This window comes from Anopheles merus, chromosome 3R, assembly GCF_017562075.2.
Source record: "Anopheles merus strain MAF chromosome 3R, AmerM5.1, whole genome shotgun sequence".
NCBI classification, from domain to species: Eukaryota; Metazoa; Arthropoda; class Insecta; order Diptera; family Culicidae; genus Anopheles; species Anopheles merus.
This window is the reverse complement of record NC_054084.1, coordinates 16,631,158-16,652,271: the sequence shown is the minus strand read 5'-3', so window position 1 is coordinate 16,652,271 and position 21,114 is coordinate 16,631,158. Positions and strand designations below refer to the sequence as shown.

Here is a 21,114-nt window from a genome sequence, read left to right as displayed (position 1 = left end):
GTGTTTTAAACCATAATTTACGCTATAAAGATGAGTTTACTAAACATTGCGCAATTGCTGAAAATTGAAGAAAGAATTTCTAATTTTAGCCCCATTTTCTCCCAATAATTCCTTGTTTTCTTTAGCAATCTGGTATTAATATTAGTTTTAAGATATTTTATCACTTTTTTATAATTTTATATCATCCAAGATGTCATCGTATTTGTCGCAAAATGCACAATTCCAGCGCGGCGCAGTTGTCACAACATTCCGCGCCAAAGGGACGCTTCGGCAAAAAAGAACAAAAAATCACAACAAACCGGTGGTAAATGATTCCACACGCAATATATCTTTTATTTTTTGTTGAGTTCAACACAACACAAAACATCACATAATGGTAATTAGACGTCGGAAGTACCTTTTTTCGGCCTTCTCCTCACTCATCTCCGCCCATTGTATTTTCAGCGTAAAAGCCTCGTGCCGCAGCGATGCACACCGTCGAATGCCGTTCACTCGCCGTTCAAAAGCCCGCTGTCGGCACAAAAGCGCCAGCGCGAATGCCGCAAGCGATTGCCGGACAAAGGCGGGCCGGCGGATCAGCCGCCGACGCCGAAACTGTCCGTGTCCGAGCACGAGCTGATGATCATGAAGATTCTCACCCAGCCGTTCAAAATACCGATCGCCAACTACGTGCCGGAACATTCGACGCGATGTCTCGGCATGAAGCGTTCGGCCGCCCGGCGTGCCCTGCACGATCCGTACGCGTGCAATGCGCTGGTGCTGTTCAGCCCGCCGGAACTGACCGAGCACGATAAGCTAAAGATGGACAAGAGCAAGATACAGGTGCACGTGGTGGTGGATCCACTGCTCGGGAACATTCTGCGGCCGCATCAGCGGGAGGGTGTGCGGTTCATGTACGACTGTGTGACCGGCGCGAAGGGCGACTTTAACGGGTGTATCATGGCGGACGAAATGGGGTGTGTAGTGACGGGGAAGAGGGCTTGGAACCGTGGAAGAGAAATGCTGATTGTGCTCTGTTACCTTCTCTCTTATAGGCTGGGCAAAACGCTGCAATGTATTACGCTGCTCTGGACACTACTGCGCCAAAGCCCGGATTGTAAACCCACGATCAACAAAGCGATCATCGTGTGCCCGAGTTCTTTGGTGAAGAATTGGTACAAAGAGTTTGGCAAGTGGTTGGGCTGTCGCGTCAACTGCCTCTCGATCGATGGCGGGTCGAAAGAGCAAACGACAAAAGAGCTGGAACAGTATATGGCGAATCAAAGCCAACGCCACGGCACACCGGTACTGATCATCAGCTACGAAACGTTCCGGCTGTACGCGCACATCCTGAACAGCTCCGAGGTCGGTGCGGTCCTGTGCGACGAGGGGCACCGGTTGAAGAACTGCGAGAACCTTACCTACCAGGCGCTGATGGGGCTGAAGACAAAGCGACGTGTGCTGCTGTCCGGTACACCGATCCAGAACGATCTGACCGAGTACTACAGCTTGCTGCACTTTGTCAACCCGGGCATGCTGGGTTCGACTGCGGTAAGAAGCGTTTTGGGAAGCATTTCTCGCACATATTTACGACCACTTTCATTTGCTCGCCACAGGAATTCCGCAAACAGTTTGAAAATCCAATCCTGCGCGGCCAGGACGCCAACTCAACCGACGCGGAGCGGGAAAAGGCAGCGGAACGGCTGCAAGAACTAGCCGCCCTGGTGAACCGGTGCATGATCCGGCGGACCAGCGCACTGCTCACGAAATATCTCCCCGTCAAGTTCGAGATGGTCGTGTGCGTGCGTATGACCGAGGTGCAGGCCGCCCTCTACAAGAGCTTCCTCCAGTCCGACACGATCCGGCGCAGCGTGATGGAGAAGAACGCAACCAAGGCAAGCCTGACGGCCCTTTCCAACATTACCTCACTGAAGAAGCTGTGCAATCATCCGGACCTTGTGTACGAAAAGATCCAGGAGCGTGCGGATGGGTTCGAAAATGCGGCCACCATTCTGCCGGACAACTACAGCCCGCGGGAATTGCGCCCCGAGCTGGGCGCCAAGCTGATGCTGCTGGACTGTATGCTGGCGTCGATCAAAACCAACACCACGGACAAGATTGTGCTCGTTTCGAACTACACGCAAACGCTCGACCTGTTCGAGAAGCTGTGTCGCAAGCGGGGCTACGGCTACGTACGCCTCGACGGCACGATGACGATCAAGAAGCGGGGCAAGGTGGTGGACCAGTTCAATCAGCCCGATTCGAACGATTTCATCTTCATGCTCAGCTCGAAGGCGGGCGGCTGCGGGTTGAACCTGATCGGTGCCAACCGCCTGGTCATGTTCGATCCCGACTGGAACCCGGCGAACGATGAGCAAGCGATGGCGCGGGTGTGGCGCGATGGGCAGAAGAAACCGTGCTTTATCTACCGGCTGCTAGCGACCGGCACGATCGAGGAGAAGATTTTCCAACGCCAAACGCACAAGAAAGCCCTCTCGACGACGGTGGTGGACAATGCGGAGGACGGCGAGCGGCACTTTACGCAGGACGATCTGAAGGACCTGTTCAAGCTGGACGAGCAGACGCGCTCCGACACGCACGACATCTTCCGCTGCAAGCGGTGCACCAATGGGGTGCAGATGAAGCTGCCGCCGGACGACAGTGACTGCATGTCCGATCTGGCCCACTGGTATCACTGTGCGAACAATAAGGGCATCCCGGACGATATACTGTCCAAATCGTGGGACATTACGCGGTGCGTGTCGTTCGTGTTTCACCACCGGTCGAACTCGGCCGTCGTGGAGCAGCAGCTGGCGGAGCAGCGGCGCCAGCAGGCCCTGGCCAAGGAGCAGGAGGAAAAAGAGGAGGAAGAAGAGGATGAGGAGGATAAGGAAAACAAAGGGTACAACACGGAAGGGGAAGAGGATGAGGAGGAGCCGGAAGATGATGAAAAGGATAAAGATTTTGTGTTGTAGTGTGTAACACGGCGCCCGCACATTCGCCGCAAATTGGGCACGATGTAAATGTTTATTAAAAACGAAAAAAAAAAACGAATGTATCCTTTCCTGCTCTTCTGACTCGTAATAGTGCTTGTCGGCTGTAACCCGTCTGGCGCTCGCCTTCTCATCTAACATCGTGTTCTCCCTTCGACGGGTTGCTTTTGCTACAATCATTCTTCTGACCCTGATTTGGTCCTGCCACCATCGTTTCCCTTACCTTCCCGCCATTTACTTCGGCTTGTACTTCAGCAACGTTTCGAGCAGCTCGTCCGCCTCCTCGCCCGTCTTGACGCGCAGCAGCACCGACGTTGGTGGCGGCTTGGCGTCCGGCGTCGGCAGACAGATCATCATCACGTTGTTCTTGCCGAGACGCTGCACCGGCACCGATTCGTTCAGGATGATGTTCAGCAGAATGTTGCCGAGGCTCGTGTCGGCCCGCACCAGCACCTGCACCTTCGCGTCCACCATCTTGATGTGCAGCGTGCCAACGCCACGGTCCGAGTACGAGGCGCCCACCTTCACGAACAGCTTGCAGCGCTTCGAGTACACGCTGTCCTTCTCCTCCACCGGCGTAAACTCCACCTTCGGCGGTTCGTCCTCGTCGGCTTCCGCGTCACCGCCGGCCGGTTTGTCGGGCCCACCACCCGCCGCCGCCGCCGCACTGCTGTCCGGTGCGGGCGGTTTGCTCACAACACCGCCGAACGTAAACCCGCCGGTGGCGGATTTGGCCGCGAACGTGGACGCACCGGCAAAGAAGGACGAGGAGGAGGTGGACACGGTCGAGGGGGTCGTTGTGGTGGCGTTGGTACTGGCAATGGTCGAAGAGGCAAGACTGCCGAACGAGAACGGTTTGGAGGAACTGCCGAACGTGAAACCGCTGGAGGGCTTCGTGGGCGATTCCTTTGCCGCCGACGCCGCCGCCGAACCGCCAAAGAAGAAGCCCGGCTTTGGCATTTCCTTTTCCGGCTCTTTCGGTTTGGCGGGTTCTGCTGCCGCGGCTGCTCCTTTGCTTTCCGGTGCAGCCGCTTGCGAGGTCGTAGTAGGCGCCGACTTTTCCGCCGTTTTGCCCGGCGTCATTGCCTGGATCTCGTCGAACTGCTTCTCGTAGTCCCTAAACACGGGATGCAGCTTGCAGTACGGGTTTTCGCGACACTTTTCCGTAATCCACGCAATGAAGGCTTTGTTCAGGGCGACCACATTGTTGCGAATCACCGTTTGCTTGTCCGCTTCCGTTAACGGCTTGGTGGACTGCTTTTTCTCCGCCTTTTCCTTCTCCGAGTCCGTCTTGGATGAGCTCGATGATGCTGCCGCCGGTGACGAGGAGGAGGAGGAGGACGCAAAGCTGAACATTTTCTTTATCGCGTCATCACTGGTTCCCTTCGGTGGGGCAAACGTTGCTTTGCTCTTTTCCGCTGTCGCTACGTCGCTCGTCGAGCCGGCGGGAACACCGAAGGAAAATGTCTTTTTCTCCGCTTCGGGAGCTTTAGAGCCGAACGAAAAGGTTGATGTTTTGGGTGAGGAGGAGATGCCTGCGGTACTGTCCTTTCCGCCGGAAGCGGCCGTACCGAACGAGAATGTCGCCTTCTTCTCCGAGCCGGACTCCGCATCCGCTTTCGTTGCGTTGGAGCCGAAAGAAAATGTTGCCTTGGATGTATCGGGCGAGGTGACCGCTGTGCTTTTCACCCCAGCAGCAGCAGCCGGCGATCCGAATGTGAACGTTTTCCTCTCCGGTGTCTCGGACGGTGCCGCCTTGGCCGGATTGGTGCCGAACGAAAACATGCCTTTGCTCGCGGCGGGAGAACTGGCCGCCGGTTCCTTGGTTCCACCAGCCGGTGATCCGAATGTGAACGGCTTCTTGTCCGCTTCCGGTGCGTCCGAACCAAACGTGACGGGCGTTTTAATCACACCGCTGGGCGTAACGATCGATGTGCCTTTCGGTGTGGCTGCCGGGGAGCTTCCGAACGCAAAGCTTTTCTTGTCCGTGGAACTGCTGTTAGCATCCGCTTTGGCGGCATTGGAACCGAACGAAAACGTACCCGTCGTCGTGGGCTCCTTCGATGTGGTTGGGGAACCGAACTGTATCGATTTCTTCTCCGTCTCGCCGGAGCCGTCCGGTTTGGCTGCGAAAGAACCGAACGAAAACGTTGGCTTCGGTGCGGCGTCCGTGGACGAATCTTTACCGCCAGCCAGCGTGCCGAAGGTAAAGTTGTTGTTCGGTTTGGCCGCTTCCGTCGCTTTGGGTGGAACGGTGCCGAAGGAGAACGGTTGGGCGGGTCCGCTGCTGGCTGCCCCGAAACCAAACCCACCCTTGCCCGCTTCACCTTCCTTCGACGACGAGATGCCAAAGCCGGACGATGTGGAGGACGCCGTTTTCGCTCCCTCCGCCGTACTGTCCGCCTTCAGACTGGTCGGTGAACCGAAGGCAAACATCTTTTTGCTCGCATCCGACGCTGCCATCGTGCCGGCGTTGGAACCGAACGAAAAGGTTGGCTTCGCTGCACCGCCGACGCCGTCGGCCGCAGCACCACTCGACGACACCGTTGCCGTACCGTTGCCATTCGTTTTGGCGGCGCCGAGCGTTGACAGGAAGGAGAACGACTGTGCACCGGCACCGCCCGGCTTATCCGCCCCGCTCTTGGCGAGCGGAGTCGAGGCGAATCCCTTGAACGCACCGAACACGGACGCGGAACCGGACGGGGCGGTACTGTCCGCATCGTCGGTTGCGACCCGGCGCCGGGCCTTCTTGATGACCCGCTGTTTTAGGACGTCGTCGCTCGCCTTCGTAAACTCGCCCTTCTCCTCCGGCTCGTCCGTTTCGTTCCAGTTCAGATGGTTCAGCGACGATTGCGGGCCGCGTTTCGACATGTTTTGCGGGGCGAGGATGCGTTGGTCGGATGCTAGAGGTGGTCGCACGCCGGTGGTCACGTAAAACTGGGGGGTTTTCGCACGCCACGGGGATTTCGATACTTTCGGCGGGCGCACGGAATAAAACGTGAAAAGCGCTTCCACAACAGTATTCGCACAACAAACGTCAAAAAGCTGAGAGCTGTCAAAAAGGCTGGGGCGGTCAAATCACGATGAAGAATACCACTGTGCGGTATTTAGTATGGTAGAAGTGCGTTTTTTTAATTATAAAACATGAAAGAATTGAAGATTTTTGAAACGTATCACAAGTTTCGAAAAAATCTGAATCTAACACCTGATGAAAGCGTAAAAAAGTGAAAAATCGCGCAATGTTATGCAAAGCAACCTTTTTAGTACAGCACGTTCTTAGCACACACGCACACCAGCGCACCAGCCGCTCAACTGTCAAAACGTTCTAAGAAAGAGAAACGGAAAAACAACAAACATTACCGTACGCCACACACTCCGTAACCAGTAGAACGGCAACATTTTTGCTTTCCCATCAATTTGCGTGTCGTTTTCTTTCGTCCATTTCCGCACAAAACCAAACACTCCGATGGCCGAACAACGGTGCGACAGTTGAACCCGGTTCAAACGTGCCAGCAACACCATGCCGACCCGTCTTAAACTGCGACCATGTGTGTCTTCAGAGCAACGTTGCACAAACGCCAGCCCGAAACGAATCGTTATCGTAAAATGTTGCTAAGAAAGGTTGGCAAAGCGTGCTGTTAACGAGCTTTTTGTCCATCGTTCCTGAGGAGAGAGTGTGTGTGTGTCCCAGCCCGACTGTTGCCCGTCAATAAACACCCGGCGACGTTGCAGCCCAAACCAGAGCAAAAGGAAACCGTCCCCAAAATGTCATTCCGCGACTGGAAGATTGTGCGGGTGCTGGCCGGAATAGCGATGCGGATATGGGCCGCCAGTGGAGCTGCCCTGCTGTCCGCCTTCCTGATCTACGTGGTGTATGGGGGCTTTTTTGCCTTCATGCTACTTTTGTTCGCCGTTTCTGGTAAGCGTGGGCCCCCTTTTTCCCTACCCACCAACAAATATTAACAATCGACCATTTGCTTTTGCAGGCATTTTGTACCACGCGCAGGACAACCTGCTGTACCATCCGGAGCTGCCGGCCAACTCGCGCATCTTCATACCCGTTCCCTCCATGCACGGGCTGCCTTACGAAACGCTGCACCTGAAAACGCGCGATGCCGTCTCGCTGCACGCGTTCTGGATCCGGCACCCGGGCGACAAGGGCCGCTACGTGCCAACGATCGTGTACTTTCACGGCAATGCCGGCAACATGGGGCACCGGTTGCAGAACGCCACCGGCTTCTATCACACGCTCCAGTGCAACGTGCTGATGGTGGAGTACCGCGGGTACGGCCTGTCGACGGGAACGCCCAGCGAGAAGGGCTTCTTTGCCGATGCCCGCTCCGTGCTGGACCATCTGTTTAGCCGGCACGATCTGGACCATGGGCAGATAGTGGTGTTTGGCCGGTCGCTCGGCGGTGCCGTGTCGATCGATCTTGCCGCCGATGCGGTGTACGGTGCGAAGCTGATGGGCGTGATTGTGGAGAACACGTTCACGAGCATACCGGACATGGCGGTGGAGCTGATACACCCGGCGGTGCAGTACCTGCCGCTGGTGCTGTACCGTAACCAGTACCTGTCGGTGGACAAGATACAGTTCGTGTCCGCGCCGATACTGTTCGTTTCCGGCCTGGCCGACACACTAGTGCCTCCGCGGATGATGACGATGCTGCACACGCGATGTGGCAGCACGCGCAAACAGATGCTGCAAATCGTTGGCGGCTCGCATAACGACACGTGGGCTGTGAATGGGTGAGTAGGTTGTTGTGTGGCGCGTAATTAATGTTTTATTTCTTTGACGATGGTGTTTTGGGGATAGTTTGATGGTTTGTGGGGAGTTGTGTAACTGCTGTCTCTGGGAAAAGAGCAGGTCACGCAACGGTTTATTTATTATTTAATTGGATTATAGTGCGCGAATGAGGAGTGGATCGTAGAAAAGGAAAGATTAATAGTTTATTCACCGCTTCGTTATCAATCTTGTTCTTGATCGTGTGCGGTTTTACGATCGATCTACACAACAAAGCAAAAAAAAAAAAAAACGTTAGTACCGGGATAACGGGTTGAAGATACTTAGTTGTTAATATTTATCAGTTTCCTTTTACGACTTTAGGACTACAGTGAGTATAAGAACTATGAGTTGCATTTTTCGAACGGAAGTGATTATTTGGTTCTTGCTACCGGAAGAACGGTCCAAATGGGAATTGATTTACGTCTGATGTGGTAGGAGCCGAAGCATCTATCGCAAACAGAACTGTAATTTCATAATATTATTAGGTATTAGTTTTAATGTATTTAAAATGTTCAGGATATTGATATTCATTTTAACAGTTGGTCCTAATAGTTGGTAATAGGACCTCTGGATCGCACACTGTGGACTCCGATACAACTCCTTCTATTGTTAGTCCGATTCCGATTCTGGCAAAATAGGAACCACTAGTTCCGTCCGGAGTCGGAGTCGTAGTTTCCGGAATCGTCCGGAGTCGTTTGGAGTCATCCGGAGTCGTTCGGAGTAGTCCGGAGTCGTTCGGAGTAGTCCGGAGTCGTTTGGAGTCGTTCGGAATCGTCCGAAATCGTCCGGAATCGTCCGGAATCGTCCGAAGATATCCGGAGTCGCCCGGAGTCGGAGTCGTCCGGAATCAACCAGAGTCGGAGTCATTCGAAATCATCCAGAGCCGATCGGAGTTGGCCAGAGTGGTTGGTCCGGTGCTATGTGCTTTTTGTCAGGCATTTCATTTCGTTTTTTGTCTTTCACTTTGCACGTGCACTTCGTATAGAGGCCTTTGTTTCCATGGCCGACGCCGGCCGTTTCCGGAAGACTCCGGGCGATTCCGACTCCGAGTGACTCCAAGCGACTCCAGGCGACTCCGTAGGTTCCGAAAGTATCGAAGTCTGGTCGGTGTTGACTCCGGACTTTTGCCTACTTTACCCATCACTAGTACGATCATTTGTAAGGACTAATCGAGGATCGGTAATGCATTTTGAAAGTAACTCTAACGTAAGCATCGATCATCCAATGCAATGCAGAGGACTGCCCTAAAAATGTCGTAAAAATGGGCCAAAATAGACAAACGACAAGTTTGATCGTATAAAAGGTTTAAACCGCTGCTGTTGGATGCAATTCGGTATTTCGCTTATGCTTAATTCCAAGAAAAATGGCTCAACTGTTTTTAATCATTTCAGCGCAAACTGTTATTTGAATGTCGAACGAAATACGAAATTTCTCCGCACCGAAATTGCACCGAAATCGATTGTGTATCAAATCCTGTGCCCGACCACCCAACCGTGGCTCACAGACAGTTAACACAGCAGGAGCATATTTTGACACAATGGTAATTAAGCCCTGCAATGAATGCGCCCGCTCTAATGGGGCAGGAAATTCCCATTCCCCAAATGCTTGGCCGCGGCAGAGGAAGAGAAGCAAAAGGACAATGCGCACTAATACGCCGTCAACGCCGCCAATCTGTTAATGCTTTACCGTCCATCCGTTCCCCATCCCCGCGGTTGTGTGCTCATCATCATCACTGCCTCAGCCTTCTCAGCCAGCACCGACCGCACACGTGGTGGCGCGAGTGCTTTCACTCCCAAGACCCTTGCCGGGGCGCGGCGAAGGGGAGTATTGATAGGATTATTCTACATCACTTGATATCCTCTTTTACATAAATTGAAATGATTGTTGTGATTTCCCTTTTTTCCGCTTCAATGAGTATCATCATCATCATCATCGTACAAACTTCACCGTTTGTGTGGGGATTGCGACTCGCTGCTGCATGCGGGTTGGACATACAAGCGCACATATTACGTGCGTGTGAGGGAGATTCCTTTAACCCTAGCGGGAACCATACCACCCAACCCCAGCCTCGGTGTGCGTTAATGTGCAAATGGGTGATAGGCGCATTTAAACTCTACCCCTGTCCCCTGTGTGTCTGTGTTAAATGTGGAAACGCACGGTGACGTTTGATGGCATTAATGCTGACGAAGGAAATTTCTGTCACAAAATGGAAACCATTCGCTGGCTCTTCGCCCCGTTTTTTTCGTGGTTCCAACACGCGGGAAAGAGGTGGTCGCCGCCACCTGTCCCCTCCGTACGCGGCTCATCCATTCCGTACCTGATTGTGGAAAATGGTTCGTCAAAAGGGTAATGATGATGGTTAGATTTTAGGCGCCAACGTTCGGTGCCCGGGGGGGGGGGATGGACCCGGCTTTGCGCACACTTGACGGGATTAATTTTACATTGTGCATTGTTTTTCCATGCGCGTCCGTCGGCAGCCCTTCTTCCTCTCCACACATAGACACACGGGTGAAGTGGAGTAAAAAAGCGGACAGATTTTAACTCATTTTTCATCATCAATCGCTTTACCATGCCGTAGTAGTACTCTACCAGTACTGAGTACTACGCACCGGTACTACGTTCGGTCCGGTGACAGACATAATGGGTGGCACGTGGTTGTGTAAGCTGCTAAACCAAACGACCCTTTTATTCCACACAATAAGTCCTTAATGGAGATGCATGTAGGAGTAGCAATGTGTGGAGGAGGGAGTTTTTTTTCCCAAAAAGGTTAAGAAAATGGAAAATGGATTCAAAATTAGGTAAAGAGGGGTTTCTTGTTATGCTGTTGTTGCTGATTTTGTCCATGAACCCCTTTGCTATGGGGATCAGCTATTGCGGTAGAGATTTGAAGTGGTCAAAGTAATAATTTCCGGTTGCGTTACCTTGGGCATTAGTAAGACAAACGGAATTAGGGTATTCGTTTGTGGGTGTGTTCTGTTATAAAATTGAAATATTTTTTTGAACTCGATTCATCTAATAAACATGAACGAAAGTTGCCGAAGGGAGGCCGGTCTGGTGGTACAGTCGTCAACTCATACGACCTAACAACATGCTCGTCATGGTTTCAAGCCCCGTTCAAGCCTCTTCCATAGGTAGACCTTGACCGACAACGGTACCTGAAGTGAGGCTAACGTCCGTTTGCCAGCAAAACAGATGATTGTTTTTACATTGGTACTAAATATTTAACGACCAAGAAGACTTTCATTCCCCATAGAAGCTACTTCAGAGTCTTCGGCAAGTTGTGATTTTCCCCATCACTCGATCGAGTTTAAAGTGTAATGATCGACTGATCTATTTTTCAGAAGTTTTACTGACCCTGATGTAAAGGTCCTTACCAGCGAGATTCATCTACAACTACTTCTCCAAGATCTAAACGCTTGCGGTCTTGTCCTCCCTCAGGAGTGTCCGAAACCGTTCACGGTCTCGCGCCTTCATCTGCTAGTCCTTTATCCCGGCCTTAATGGCGGACGACTCCACGCCATCCTGTCATCTCAATTTGGGCCTACCACGCCTCCTTTGTCTTGTCTTGTGGTCTGGTACTATATAGGTGCGGTATCCTTGCGCATTCTTCTCTGTATATCCGCGCAACTCTATTTTCATGTTATTGTCGTTGCTGACCTTTGACCAGAGATAGGTGAATTCAGGGACGACTTCAAAAGTGCGTTCACCTATCTGTACGTCAGGCCTACGTAATTATGGATTTGTTGTCGGTAGGGCCGCTGATGTATACCACCATCAGTTTGGTCTTTGCATCGTGTATCTGCAATCCAAGGTTCTCTGCCGCCTGCTCCCTTGGAAGGCTACTGTAACCTAAGGGAGCCGCAGATCAATGATGTCTATATTATCAGGGTACACCAGGATCTGAGTTGACTTATAGAAGATGAATCCTGAAGTTTCTATCCCCGAGCCCCAGATGGCCCTCTCTACCGCCCAGTCTAAAGACCGAGACCTGCTTTAAAGACTGGGAGAAATTACCCGAACCAAGCACCAATGCTATAGTTTAGTGTCATTTTGCAGAAGTTAAACGTTGAAGGTTGTTGTGATTAGCTATATTCGCGTCTCATAACGTTTGTGTGTAGAGCTCACATTTGGAGCTCGTCCTCTTCCGCAATTGTCAATCAATCATGTCCTTTGAACCTCAAGATGAAGAAGAAAATCATAAAAAATGGTATCTGAAAAGTGTTCTTGATATATTTTGATGATGTCCAGTAGAATTTAGCGATAGTTGGTAGGGTTATCTCATCAAAATAGCTATAAGTAGACAACTGTTCTCGGTGGGTTGGCCTAATATGCCTACAGCAAGGCTTCTAGTCATTATGGAGTCGTTGGCTGATGAAACGATACGATTCCATTCACGAGATTCTTTTATAATCTCGTTGCCTCTAAGACTTAGATCTATAGAATTTATCACTCTTGAATCGCTTTTAGGACCCTAGGACTTCAGGTTCAGGTCGATCCACCCATCGCATAGTATTTAGATATTGTCAGCAACCTTTCAATTCGATATCTATCTTAGCAAAAACATTGCCATTTAAAAGAATTTGAGGAACTCCTTGAAGAATAGCAGAAGAAGCACGAAGACATCGGGACAGATAGGGCCTCCAGCTAACTGACTATGATCAATTGCCATAATTTGTCAAATTTGACGAGCAGAATAGCATAAGACATTCTGTCGAAAGCGGCTTTAGTGAGACACACTTTTAGCTACAAATCGTAGCAATACGGTAAGCTGTAGCTTAGAAATTGCACTCGATGGTGCACCGTTGACCTTCCTGGAAGGAATTCATGTTCGTTTGGATTGATGTAGCTGTTGAAATGTAACTTGACAACAACAAAAGACACACTTGGTAACAAGACTGTTTTAAACTACAAATTGTCTCCACCAGATGTCTTCAAACTACCATCTACGAGCTCAATGCGGTTCTTAAGAGTCGACTCTATATACGACTTAATACTAGACGACTGTAGAAATGGGACATTTAATGTTTGTAATTTTCTATCCAATCAAGACTGGAACGTTGCCTGATTAGCTAAATATAACATCAAAATGGGGCCTTCTGTTCTGTTAAATTATGGAAAAGCTTTAGTCCGGCTAGTTCGATAGCAATCAGCTGAGAATTACTTTCGCTTGGTACTGCGCCACGCTAAGCGGTAATCCTGCAACGGAATGTTTTAATCTCGTAGGATTCTGGGATAACTTTAACCAAACGCGAAACATACTTCCATGCAGTGCGCAGTGACGGTCAGCAGAACGTAACCAGCATCCAACGCCGCTCACACACACCCTGATACACATCAAATGATGCATCTAAGCACTGTAACATTGTGCTGAGAGCTTGTGGGAAGGTGAATAAAACATCAAACCCATCTTTCACGAGGCTGTCCCAAAATTCCCCCTGGGGAACACCTTCACAAAACCACCATAACCATCAACAGACGAGATAGAGAAAGCACATGGATGGCTTCCGGACGGGTCGCGCGTATCAATGCGTGCCGGACAACCATGGGAAGGTTTGGGCGAGGGAGAAAGATACTAGAATACCACACCATGGCCCATTAACATCGGTGGCTCTGTGTCTCTCTAGCTGTGTGTGTGTGTGTGTGTGTCTATATGCTTAATGTACCGTCATGGCTGCGGTTATTGCGCTGCGTACGCATTATCCTAGTTAATGTGTGCATGCATCAGGTAATCGGATTAGGCGTGAGTGCCGCGGAACGACCGACAACTGTGTGTGTGTGGCTGTGGAAAGGGATTTCCTTCGAAGCTTAGTTCATTGGATGGGAATAATTTCACCATTCTCTTCTTGCGAATAGAGCGAAACTCTTTTGAAGGAGAAATCGGGGAAAATGCCTTAAATGGGTGTAGCTAACCATTCGGAAGGACTTCAATAGAAAACTTTATGTTTTTACTTGTTTTTTTTTTACCCATTTTTACTGCAAATTACACATTAGAAGCTCCATTTTTAAAGGTAAATTATAGGAAAAATAGAATAAGGAAAGGAAATCATCATTAAACACCACCCGAAGTTAACGCACACGAGTCACCCTGCCCACACACCTTCCCAGAGGGAGCCAGAGTAATGAGCAAGCTGCCGACACAGCCCTCCCTTCGCTCCCTATTAGTCGGTAGCCGTTGCGAATTAAATTCTATAATGAGATAATTTATGTAGAAAATTAACTTCCACAATCGACCTTTTACCAACCGCGGAACGGTTACAGACCAGAACCATCAGCATCCTCATCTTTTGCGCTCCGGTAGTGCGCGCGCCGTGTATTGCGTATACTTTTGTGCGTGATTTCGGTGCTCGAACGTTGAGCGTGGTGTGGTGCACCGACCTGGGAAAGTGTGATGCGCAAGCGATGGCTAATGATTAATCGTTTGCCATTATTCAGCGGGCAAAAGCCTCTCTCTCCCGCCTAGTTCCCGTAGGTTTGTAGGCGCTCTCTTTACCTTAAGAGTTTATTACATTTCCGTTACTTTTTTCCGTTAAATTTTGTGGCATTTCGAGGGGGTGTGGGACATCATTTAAATATGAATAATGCGTCGTGATTGCGTGTGTGTGTGTGCGATGAAATTCTAATGGCCCTTTTTTCCTTCCCGCTCTCTTTACAGCTACTACCAGGGTGTAGCCCAATTTCTGAAGGAGTGTAGAGAAACGAAAGGACCACTGCAGACACCGCCGGTTAGCCACAACATGTGGCCCAACATTGAGGAAGTGTGAGGAGGAGGCTGAGGGACTCGGGTCCCCCGGATGAATCCTATTCTCTCTTTTACTATCTCTCTCTTTCTCTCCTTCTCCCACTTCTTCCGTGACCGCCTTTTAAATGCGACGCGCTTGCCAAAAAAAAAAAAAAACACGTGATGTGAATGTCTCTGTCACGGGGACGGATAAGAATGGGACGGACGGACGTTCTGATGTGATGCGATTTACGGAGGGATTTGACGGACGAATTGTACCGAATACCAGAGCCTCTACAAACAAATACACGCAACTAATACGCGATTAGAGTTAGACGAGCGCGCGGGCAGGGTGCGTTCTAAAACAATTAGAATCTAGCGGGTGATGGGACAGTGCACAACCCACGCCCTTTTATTGCCACCACCGTCATTGTTCGGTGGTCACCGTCTCACCGGTGAGGTGCTTTTGCAGTGGGGTGTGGCGGGAACGTAGCGTCCCCAGCGTCCCCAGCAAACCGCAAACGCACCCAATCCGCCACAGCGCCTCACCACAGCAACAGGTTACAATAAAGCGAGAAATGAGCGAGCAGGAGGAGCAGCAATAAAAGAAAAAAAAACGGTTAAAATTTTGAACATTAGCATAATAACAAATATTAAAATAATAAATTAGCGTTAAAGTACTTTCGTCTCTTACGCGTTTGGTGCACACAAACACACACTCACAATCACCTTTTTATCGTTCGCTTTCATCCACCGTTGGGTTTGTTCCGTGTGCCGGCTTGATTCAATTACGACCTTCCCTTCCAAGGTCGAAGCGATTTTGGGTAGAAGCAGCGTCGTTCCATTTTTCTTTTCAGCCAGCCCACCAATCTCGTCCGGTTGTGTGAAGCAGCAATGCGGGAAGAAGAGAAAATTACATAAAATTCTTATTAGCTTCACGTCTTCGTCTTGGTGTAGTGGGGCTGTGAAGGTGCGTTCAGGTGTGCGTTAGACAAGATAAATCGGCACCGCCTACTCTGCCTAGCAGTCGGCTTGGCAGAGACTTGGTGTCAATGATTGAATTTAGGCAAACCATGTTCATGCTCTCGTCCTTGTGCGCACGCCGTTACACCAGGGCCGTTTTGTCCGGGTGCCATCGATTCTTATTAAATATTGACGAACCGGCCCCTCGCCCCCCACCGTGTCTATTTATTGCGTTCGATTTTTCGTGTTGATCGGGGGCCGCCGGGGTGCGTCTAACCGGGCGTAAAAAGCGGCGGTGGTGTAAACGAAATTAACTTACAGCGATACTTTATCACCACACCACGTGTTCTTGTTCTTTCTTGCGCATCAGTTCAACCGAAGAATGGCCGGCGTGAAATTAAACACCTGAATGTTGGTAGTTTTGTTGGAGTGTTTTGTGTGAGAATGCCTTGTCCAAATAAATGGGAACTGAGTTCTGAGAATCGGTCGCTTGATTGCCTCGGGGCCAGCATTTTGTATAAAAATGGTACTATTTTGTTCCGCTAGCTGAAATTGCTGATGTAAATCTTTTTGTGCAGTTCCCACCCCGTCTTTTCTTTTCTTTTCTTTTCTTTCTGGTAAAAAGGTTCAGTTACAACATACATATTGCTTATTGAATTGTTAATAATATTGAAATGATTTCCATTTTCTTCAGAGAATGCTTGCAATGGTTCGAAATTCAAAAGAGTAGAAACATAAAACCCCTGTTAATACATTTTTGACAAAGGGGATGTAATAAAAAAAACCCACTTGCAGCAACTCGCCCTGCCGGGTGCATTGTGAGCTGGATAGAAAGCCACGGCGGAAAGTAAAAAGAAAAAAAAAACATTTACCATTATTTGCCATGTCGAAAAGAATCATTTGTAACCGCATACTCCTGGGCAAATGATGGGGGAGCAGGCGGGGGAAAGGGGGAAAATGAACTTTCTATTTTAACAAGCGATCTTGCAGTTGCTTTCTTGCTGTATCACCCACCAGAATGGGTGAATGGGTGTTTAAGTCCTTTTGCGGTGTAAAGTAGAGTTCGTTTTGCTGCAGTAACAATACTTATTGGATTTGTTTTAAACGTAAAGTTAGCAAAAAGATACGAAAAAAATGAGCTACAAGAGTGAATTTATTGTAAATGAAGGTGTAAAAGGACTAGTGTTCTAAGACTGCTCACTAACCTATTCTAAGGTCAACGTACTGAACCGTCCGAACCCTTATCACAGCCGGAGAAGTTGGATGTTGGATGTCCCTCAATCCGGCAACAGTATCAAAGTAAATTCATTGAGAAAAAATGTGAAAACAACTTTATTACAATTAGTATAGTGACGATGTATAACAGTTTCAGAAGTTACTTTCGAAACTATCGCTGCTGAGAAACGAACCATCAGGCGTATGGAGGTGCCTAGTACTTCGTGGGTTAGCAGTGTCAACAACAGTCGCCCTAAAATGCATGCATTTATCATGAGTAAGGACAATTTGGAAGATTTTATAAGTTCGATTTGTTATTAATTATTAATTAAAGATTGTGTGCTTCACGGAGAGCTTGGCCTAACAATAGTTTAGCGTTGGACTGGTTGTATAAAATAGATTTGTTTGTTTTTAACAACTTTTTATGTTGTTTTCTTCACTACTTCTTCTTTCTTTTCTTCTTCTTCTTCTTCTTCTTCTTCTTCTTCTTCTTCTTCTTCTTCGTCTTCTTATTCTTATTCTTCTTCTTCTTCTTCTTCTCCTCCTTCTTCTTCTTTCCATTTCGTCTTAGCAACTCTCGGCAGAAAGAAATAGCAACAGACAAAGTACTGAGAAAGAAGAGATAACAAAATCAATTGTTTGAAGCTAATTTGATGCAGTGCACAGAGTTTTAATTGTAAAAAATATAAAAATCTTGTCTTAAATAAAAAAATGTTTAACCATAAAGCAGCAAATACAAACAAATAGCAAAAACTCAAACTATAAAAATGAAGCTATTAAGCAATTCAACAAACAAGCTAGTATATACATTCACTATGCTGTAAGCACACTTCCTGCTGTAGAGTGTTATTTATTTATAGAATTAGTTTTTTTGTTGTTGTTTCACAAAGATTTTTGTATGCTTTCTGATATTTGTGATTTTTTGCACGATATAATGATTGTTTCGTACTTTGAAAAATACATTCATCTAAATAACACTAGCACGATAGCAATACATTATGGGAAAGATTCAATTATAAATTAATTAATTAATTAATTAATTAATTTATCGTAAAATGAATCCAAAAAATGTCAAAAAGAAAATTAAAAGATATTTGGGAAACAACCTAATAACCATGAGAAACCTTATATCTGTAGCTTTCCTATACCTGTAGTTTTTCTGTCGCTGTTAGAAAATAAAAGCCAGAGCATTTTTTCTGTAAGCTACCTTATTAGGCGTCATCGATCAACTACAAATTTCCGATCCTCTAAAATCTTCGCGATTGTTGCGATCTTTGCGAATGTGTTGGGATTGTTGCATAAATAGCCGGCCGGCATACCAGCGTAGGTTGTTAAGTCAACAAGAATAATCACCGTGAAGTACGCATTTTCTTATTCGATAAATGGCTTTCAAAGCTTTTATTTTGCGTCACGTAACAACAGCTTAACTCTCTCCTTCTTCTATGTAACAAATCGTAACGTTTGAGGACACCTCTCCCTCTCCCCCTATCAGCGTCACTTAATTGATGGATGACGCCCTACCTACCCGCTTACCTACCTAGCACTAAGAACAAAACCAACCACACGTCCTCATGCCCTTGTGAGGAAAGAGCAGGTGCACATTCACCTTTCACCATTCACTACCACAGAAAGCGAACGTTCCTTTCACCCAACCCTCGATCATCGTTGTCATTGGCACAGGTGGAGACGCCTGGTGGTTGTAGTTGCCGGACAAACTTTCTCTTCGATTTTTTGCTCCTTCCACGGGGGAAAAAATATATTACTGTAAAATTACATAAGTCTTTAAACACGTTTTGTCTCTCTGAATCTTCAACGTAGATCGGCTTTTCTTTTTTATTTTTTTGACAGTTCATATGACATTTTATGTCAAGGTTGTTAGAGCGAGACGGTAATTCTTTACACGGTACTTAAACTAAAGGTATGATCTCTGCCAAGGTGGCCATATTATAAAGATGGGATTTTGTATATTCTACAACTCGGCTATCCTGAACATAAATTGCCCTCAATTTGTTGTGTCGATTGTACGCATTGTAGTGTTGCATTAGGTGAATCCTCAACGGGGTCTGAATCGGGAGAGGACCAATTCCTGAGTTTATCAGCCTCAAGAACCCCATCGTAAGGAATCTGTGTCTGCTGACATCCCTCGATATCGCGAATTACATATCGATCGTTCGGCAAACACTTGTGGACAACGTATGGACCTTTAAATTTTGCTATTAGTTTCTTATTTGTGTTTGGACTATTATCAACGTTACGAATCATAACAATGTCACCTTCATGAAATACATCAGCTGGATGATGGCTCTTAGCAAATTGTTCTTCATTTACTCTTTGAGATCGGGTTATATTTTCGGAAGCCTGGTTTCTAATGAATTCAAAATCCCTATGGATGTGTTCCTGTTTTTCTTCCAGAAATTCAGTTAACTCATCAACAATAGGGCCACGCTGATTGGTACCGAATAATAACATTGACGGGGTGAACTGTGTGGAAGAATGTACACTATTGTTTAAAGCATGTTCAATGTAATACAATTTAGAACTCCAATTTGAATGGTCATCGTTTGTTGTTTTGCTTAACATTGGTCGCAACACCCTGTTTACCCTTTCCACTTGTCCATTGGCCTGGGGTGAGGAGGTAGCCGTAAGAACATGAGTGATTCCGCGATCGGATAGAAATTCACGGAATTCATTAGACGTGAAGCATGTAGCTCTATCACTGACGATCCTTTTAGGGCGACTATAGTATGCAAAATATTGCTCCAATGCAATGCATACACTTCGACTACTGGTTGAAGTGGCTGCATAAAGTTTAGTGAATTTTGTGAATGAGTCTATTACTACAAGAATAAATTTTTTTTGTGATTTTATCGATGGTAATGGGCCTAAATGATCAATATGTAAAGTATCAAATGGAACAGGAACCTTTGGAATACTATGCAAATTGCGTAAATTTTTTCGTGCTGGTGCAGAATAAACAATGCATTTCAAACAATTGCGTACAAAATTGTGTACGCGCATTTTCATCTGAGGAAACCAATATTGACTGCTTATAGAACAACAGCATTTCTTCACTCCTAAATGACCTAGCTTTTCATGAGCATTTCGAATAATATTATTTATCAATTCATTGGGTACAAAAAATAGTTTTTTACCTGAAGGTGAAATTTTATAAATCACGCCGTTTTCCAATACGAATCCTTCAACTGGTTCTAATTTCAGTTTCATTTTCAGCTCCTCTACAATAGGGTCTCGGGATTGAGCAATCCTCAATTGTCGGTCAATATCGATATCGTCTGTGATAGCACCTACTTGTTTTCGGCTCAAGGCATCTACATGGCTCATTGAGCTGCCTGGGCGATGGGATATTGAATAATTGTAATCTTCTAAGAACAAAGACCATCGGGCTATTTTAGCAGAAGAGTTGCGGTTCTTTAAAGTCTCTACCAAAGAATTACAATCAGTTATAATTTTGAAAGGAATACCATGTAAATATGTGTGGAATCGTTTTAAGGCATAAATTATTGAGAGTGTTTCCAACTCATAACTATGAAGTTTAGCTTCATCTGAAGAAGCAGTCTTCGAAAAATATGCTATCGGATGCAGTTTACCATCTTCTTGTTTTTGAAGTAGGACTGAGCCAAAACCTACCGCACTCGCATCGCAATGGAGTTCTGTTTCGCGAGACGGATTATAAATTGCTAGAACAGGGGAGTTAATCAGCTTGTCTCTCAAAGTATTGAATGCACGTAGACAAGAATCATTAAATACGAACATTGCTTTATCCTTTAACAAATTACTAAGTGGTTTAGCTATGGTTGAAAACGAAGACACAAATCTACGGAAATAAGAGAAAAGGCCCAAACAACGCTGAACTTCCTTTATGTTCCTAGGTACAGGATAATTTTGAATGGCCTGAATATGTTGATCACTTGGACGAATACCTTTTGGATTGGCACGATATCCTAGATAGTCTAACTCCTCATATACAAATTTACATTTATCCATTCGAAGTTCAAGACCATTATTTCGCAATGTTCTTAATACGTCACCAAGTATGCACAAATGATCCTCTAGATCGACAGATGCAATAATAATGTCATCCAAATATACCACAAGCTGTCCACTGGCTATAAACTTATGCAACACATGATTTATAAATCGCTGAAATTGGGCAGGAGCGTTTTTCAGTCCGAAAGGCATTTTAACATATTCGAACTGTCCGTCTGGGGTTACAAAAGACGTAAACTTTATCGAATCCTCATGCATATCTATCTGGTGAAATCCACTCTTCAAATCCATCAAGGTGAAAAATCGCTTACTGCCTAAGTGTTCAAGACACGTATCAATAAGAGGCAGAGGGTAATTATCTCTAACAGTTATTTTGTTTAAGGGCCGATAATCTACACATTTTCGGATTTCACCGTTCTTCTTCCGGACTAAGACAAGTGCGGAGGCATAGG

General features: G+C 47.3%; 3 protein-coding genes across 3 annotated transcripts; 2 read left to right on the top strand and 1 right to left on the bottom strand.

Annotated features, from left to right (window-relative positions):
• The first annotated feature begins 217 nt into the window (after positions 1-217).
• Positions 218-3,021, top strand: LOC121595881 (DNA repair and recombination protein RAD54-like). Its single transcript, XM_041920228.1, has 4 exons — positions 218-376; positions 445-956; positions 1,035-1,530; positions 1,596-3,021. Exons 1-4 carry the CDS (start codon positions 374-376, stop codon positions 2,952-2,954), a joined length of 2,370 nt encoding a protein of 789 aa, XP_041776162.1. The 5' UTR covers positions 218-373; the 3' UTR covers positions 2,955-3,021.
• LOC121595880 (nuclear pore complex protein Nup50) lies at positions 2,973-6,020 on the bottom strand. The gene has a single exon (XM_041920227.1). It carries the CDS (start codon positions 5,841-5,843, stop codon positions 3,207-3,209), a length of 2,637 nt encoding a protein of 878 aa, XP_041776161.1. The 5' UTR covers positions 5,844-6,020; the 3' UTR covers positions 2,973-3,206.
• Positions 6,021-6,287: 267 nt separating this feature from the next.
• Positions 6,288-15,161, top strand: LOC121595882 (protein ABHD13). Its single transcript, XM_041920229.1, has 3 exons — positions 6,288-6,891; positions 6,959-7,721; positions 14,411-15,161. The coding sequence occupies exons 1-3, from the start codon at positions 6,738-6,740 to the stop codon at positions 14,517-14,519; spliced, it is 1,026 nt and encodes a 341-aa protein (XP_041776163.1). The 5' UTR covers positions 6,288-6,737; the 3' UTR covers positions 14,520-15,161.
• Positions 15,162-21,114: the final 5,953 nt, after the last annotated feature.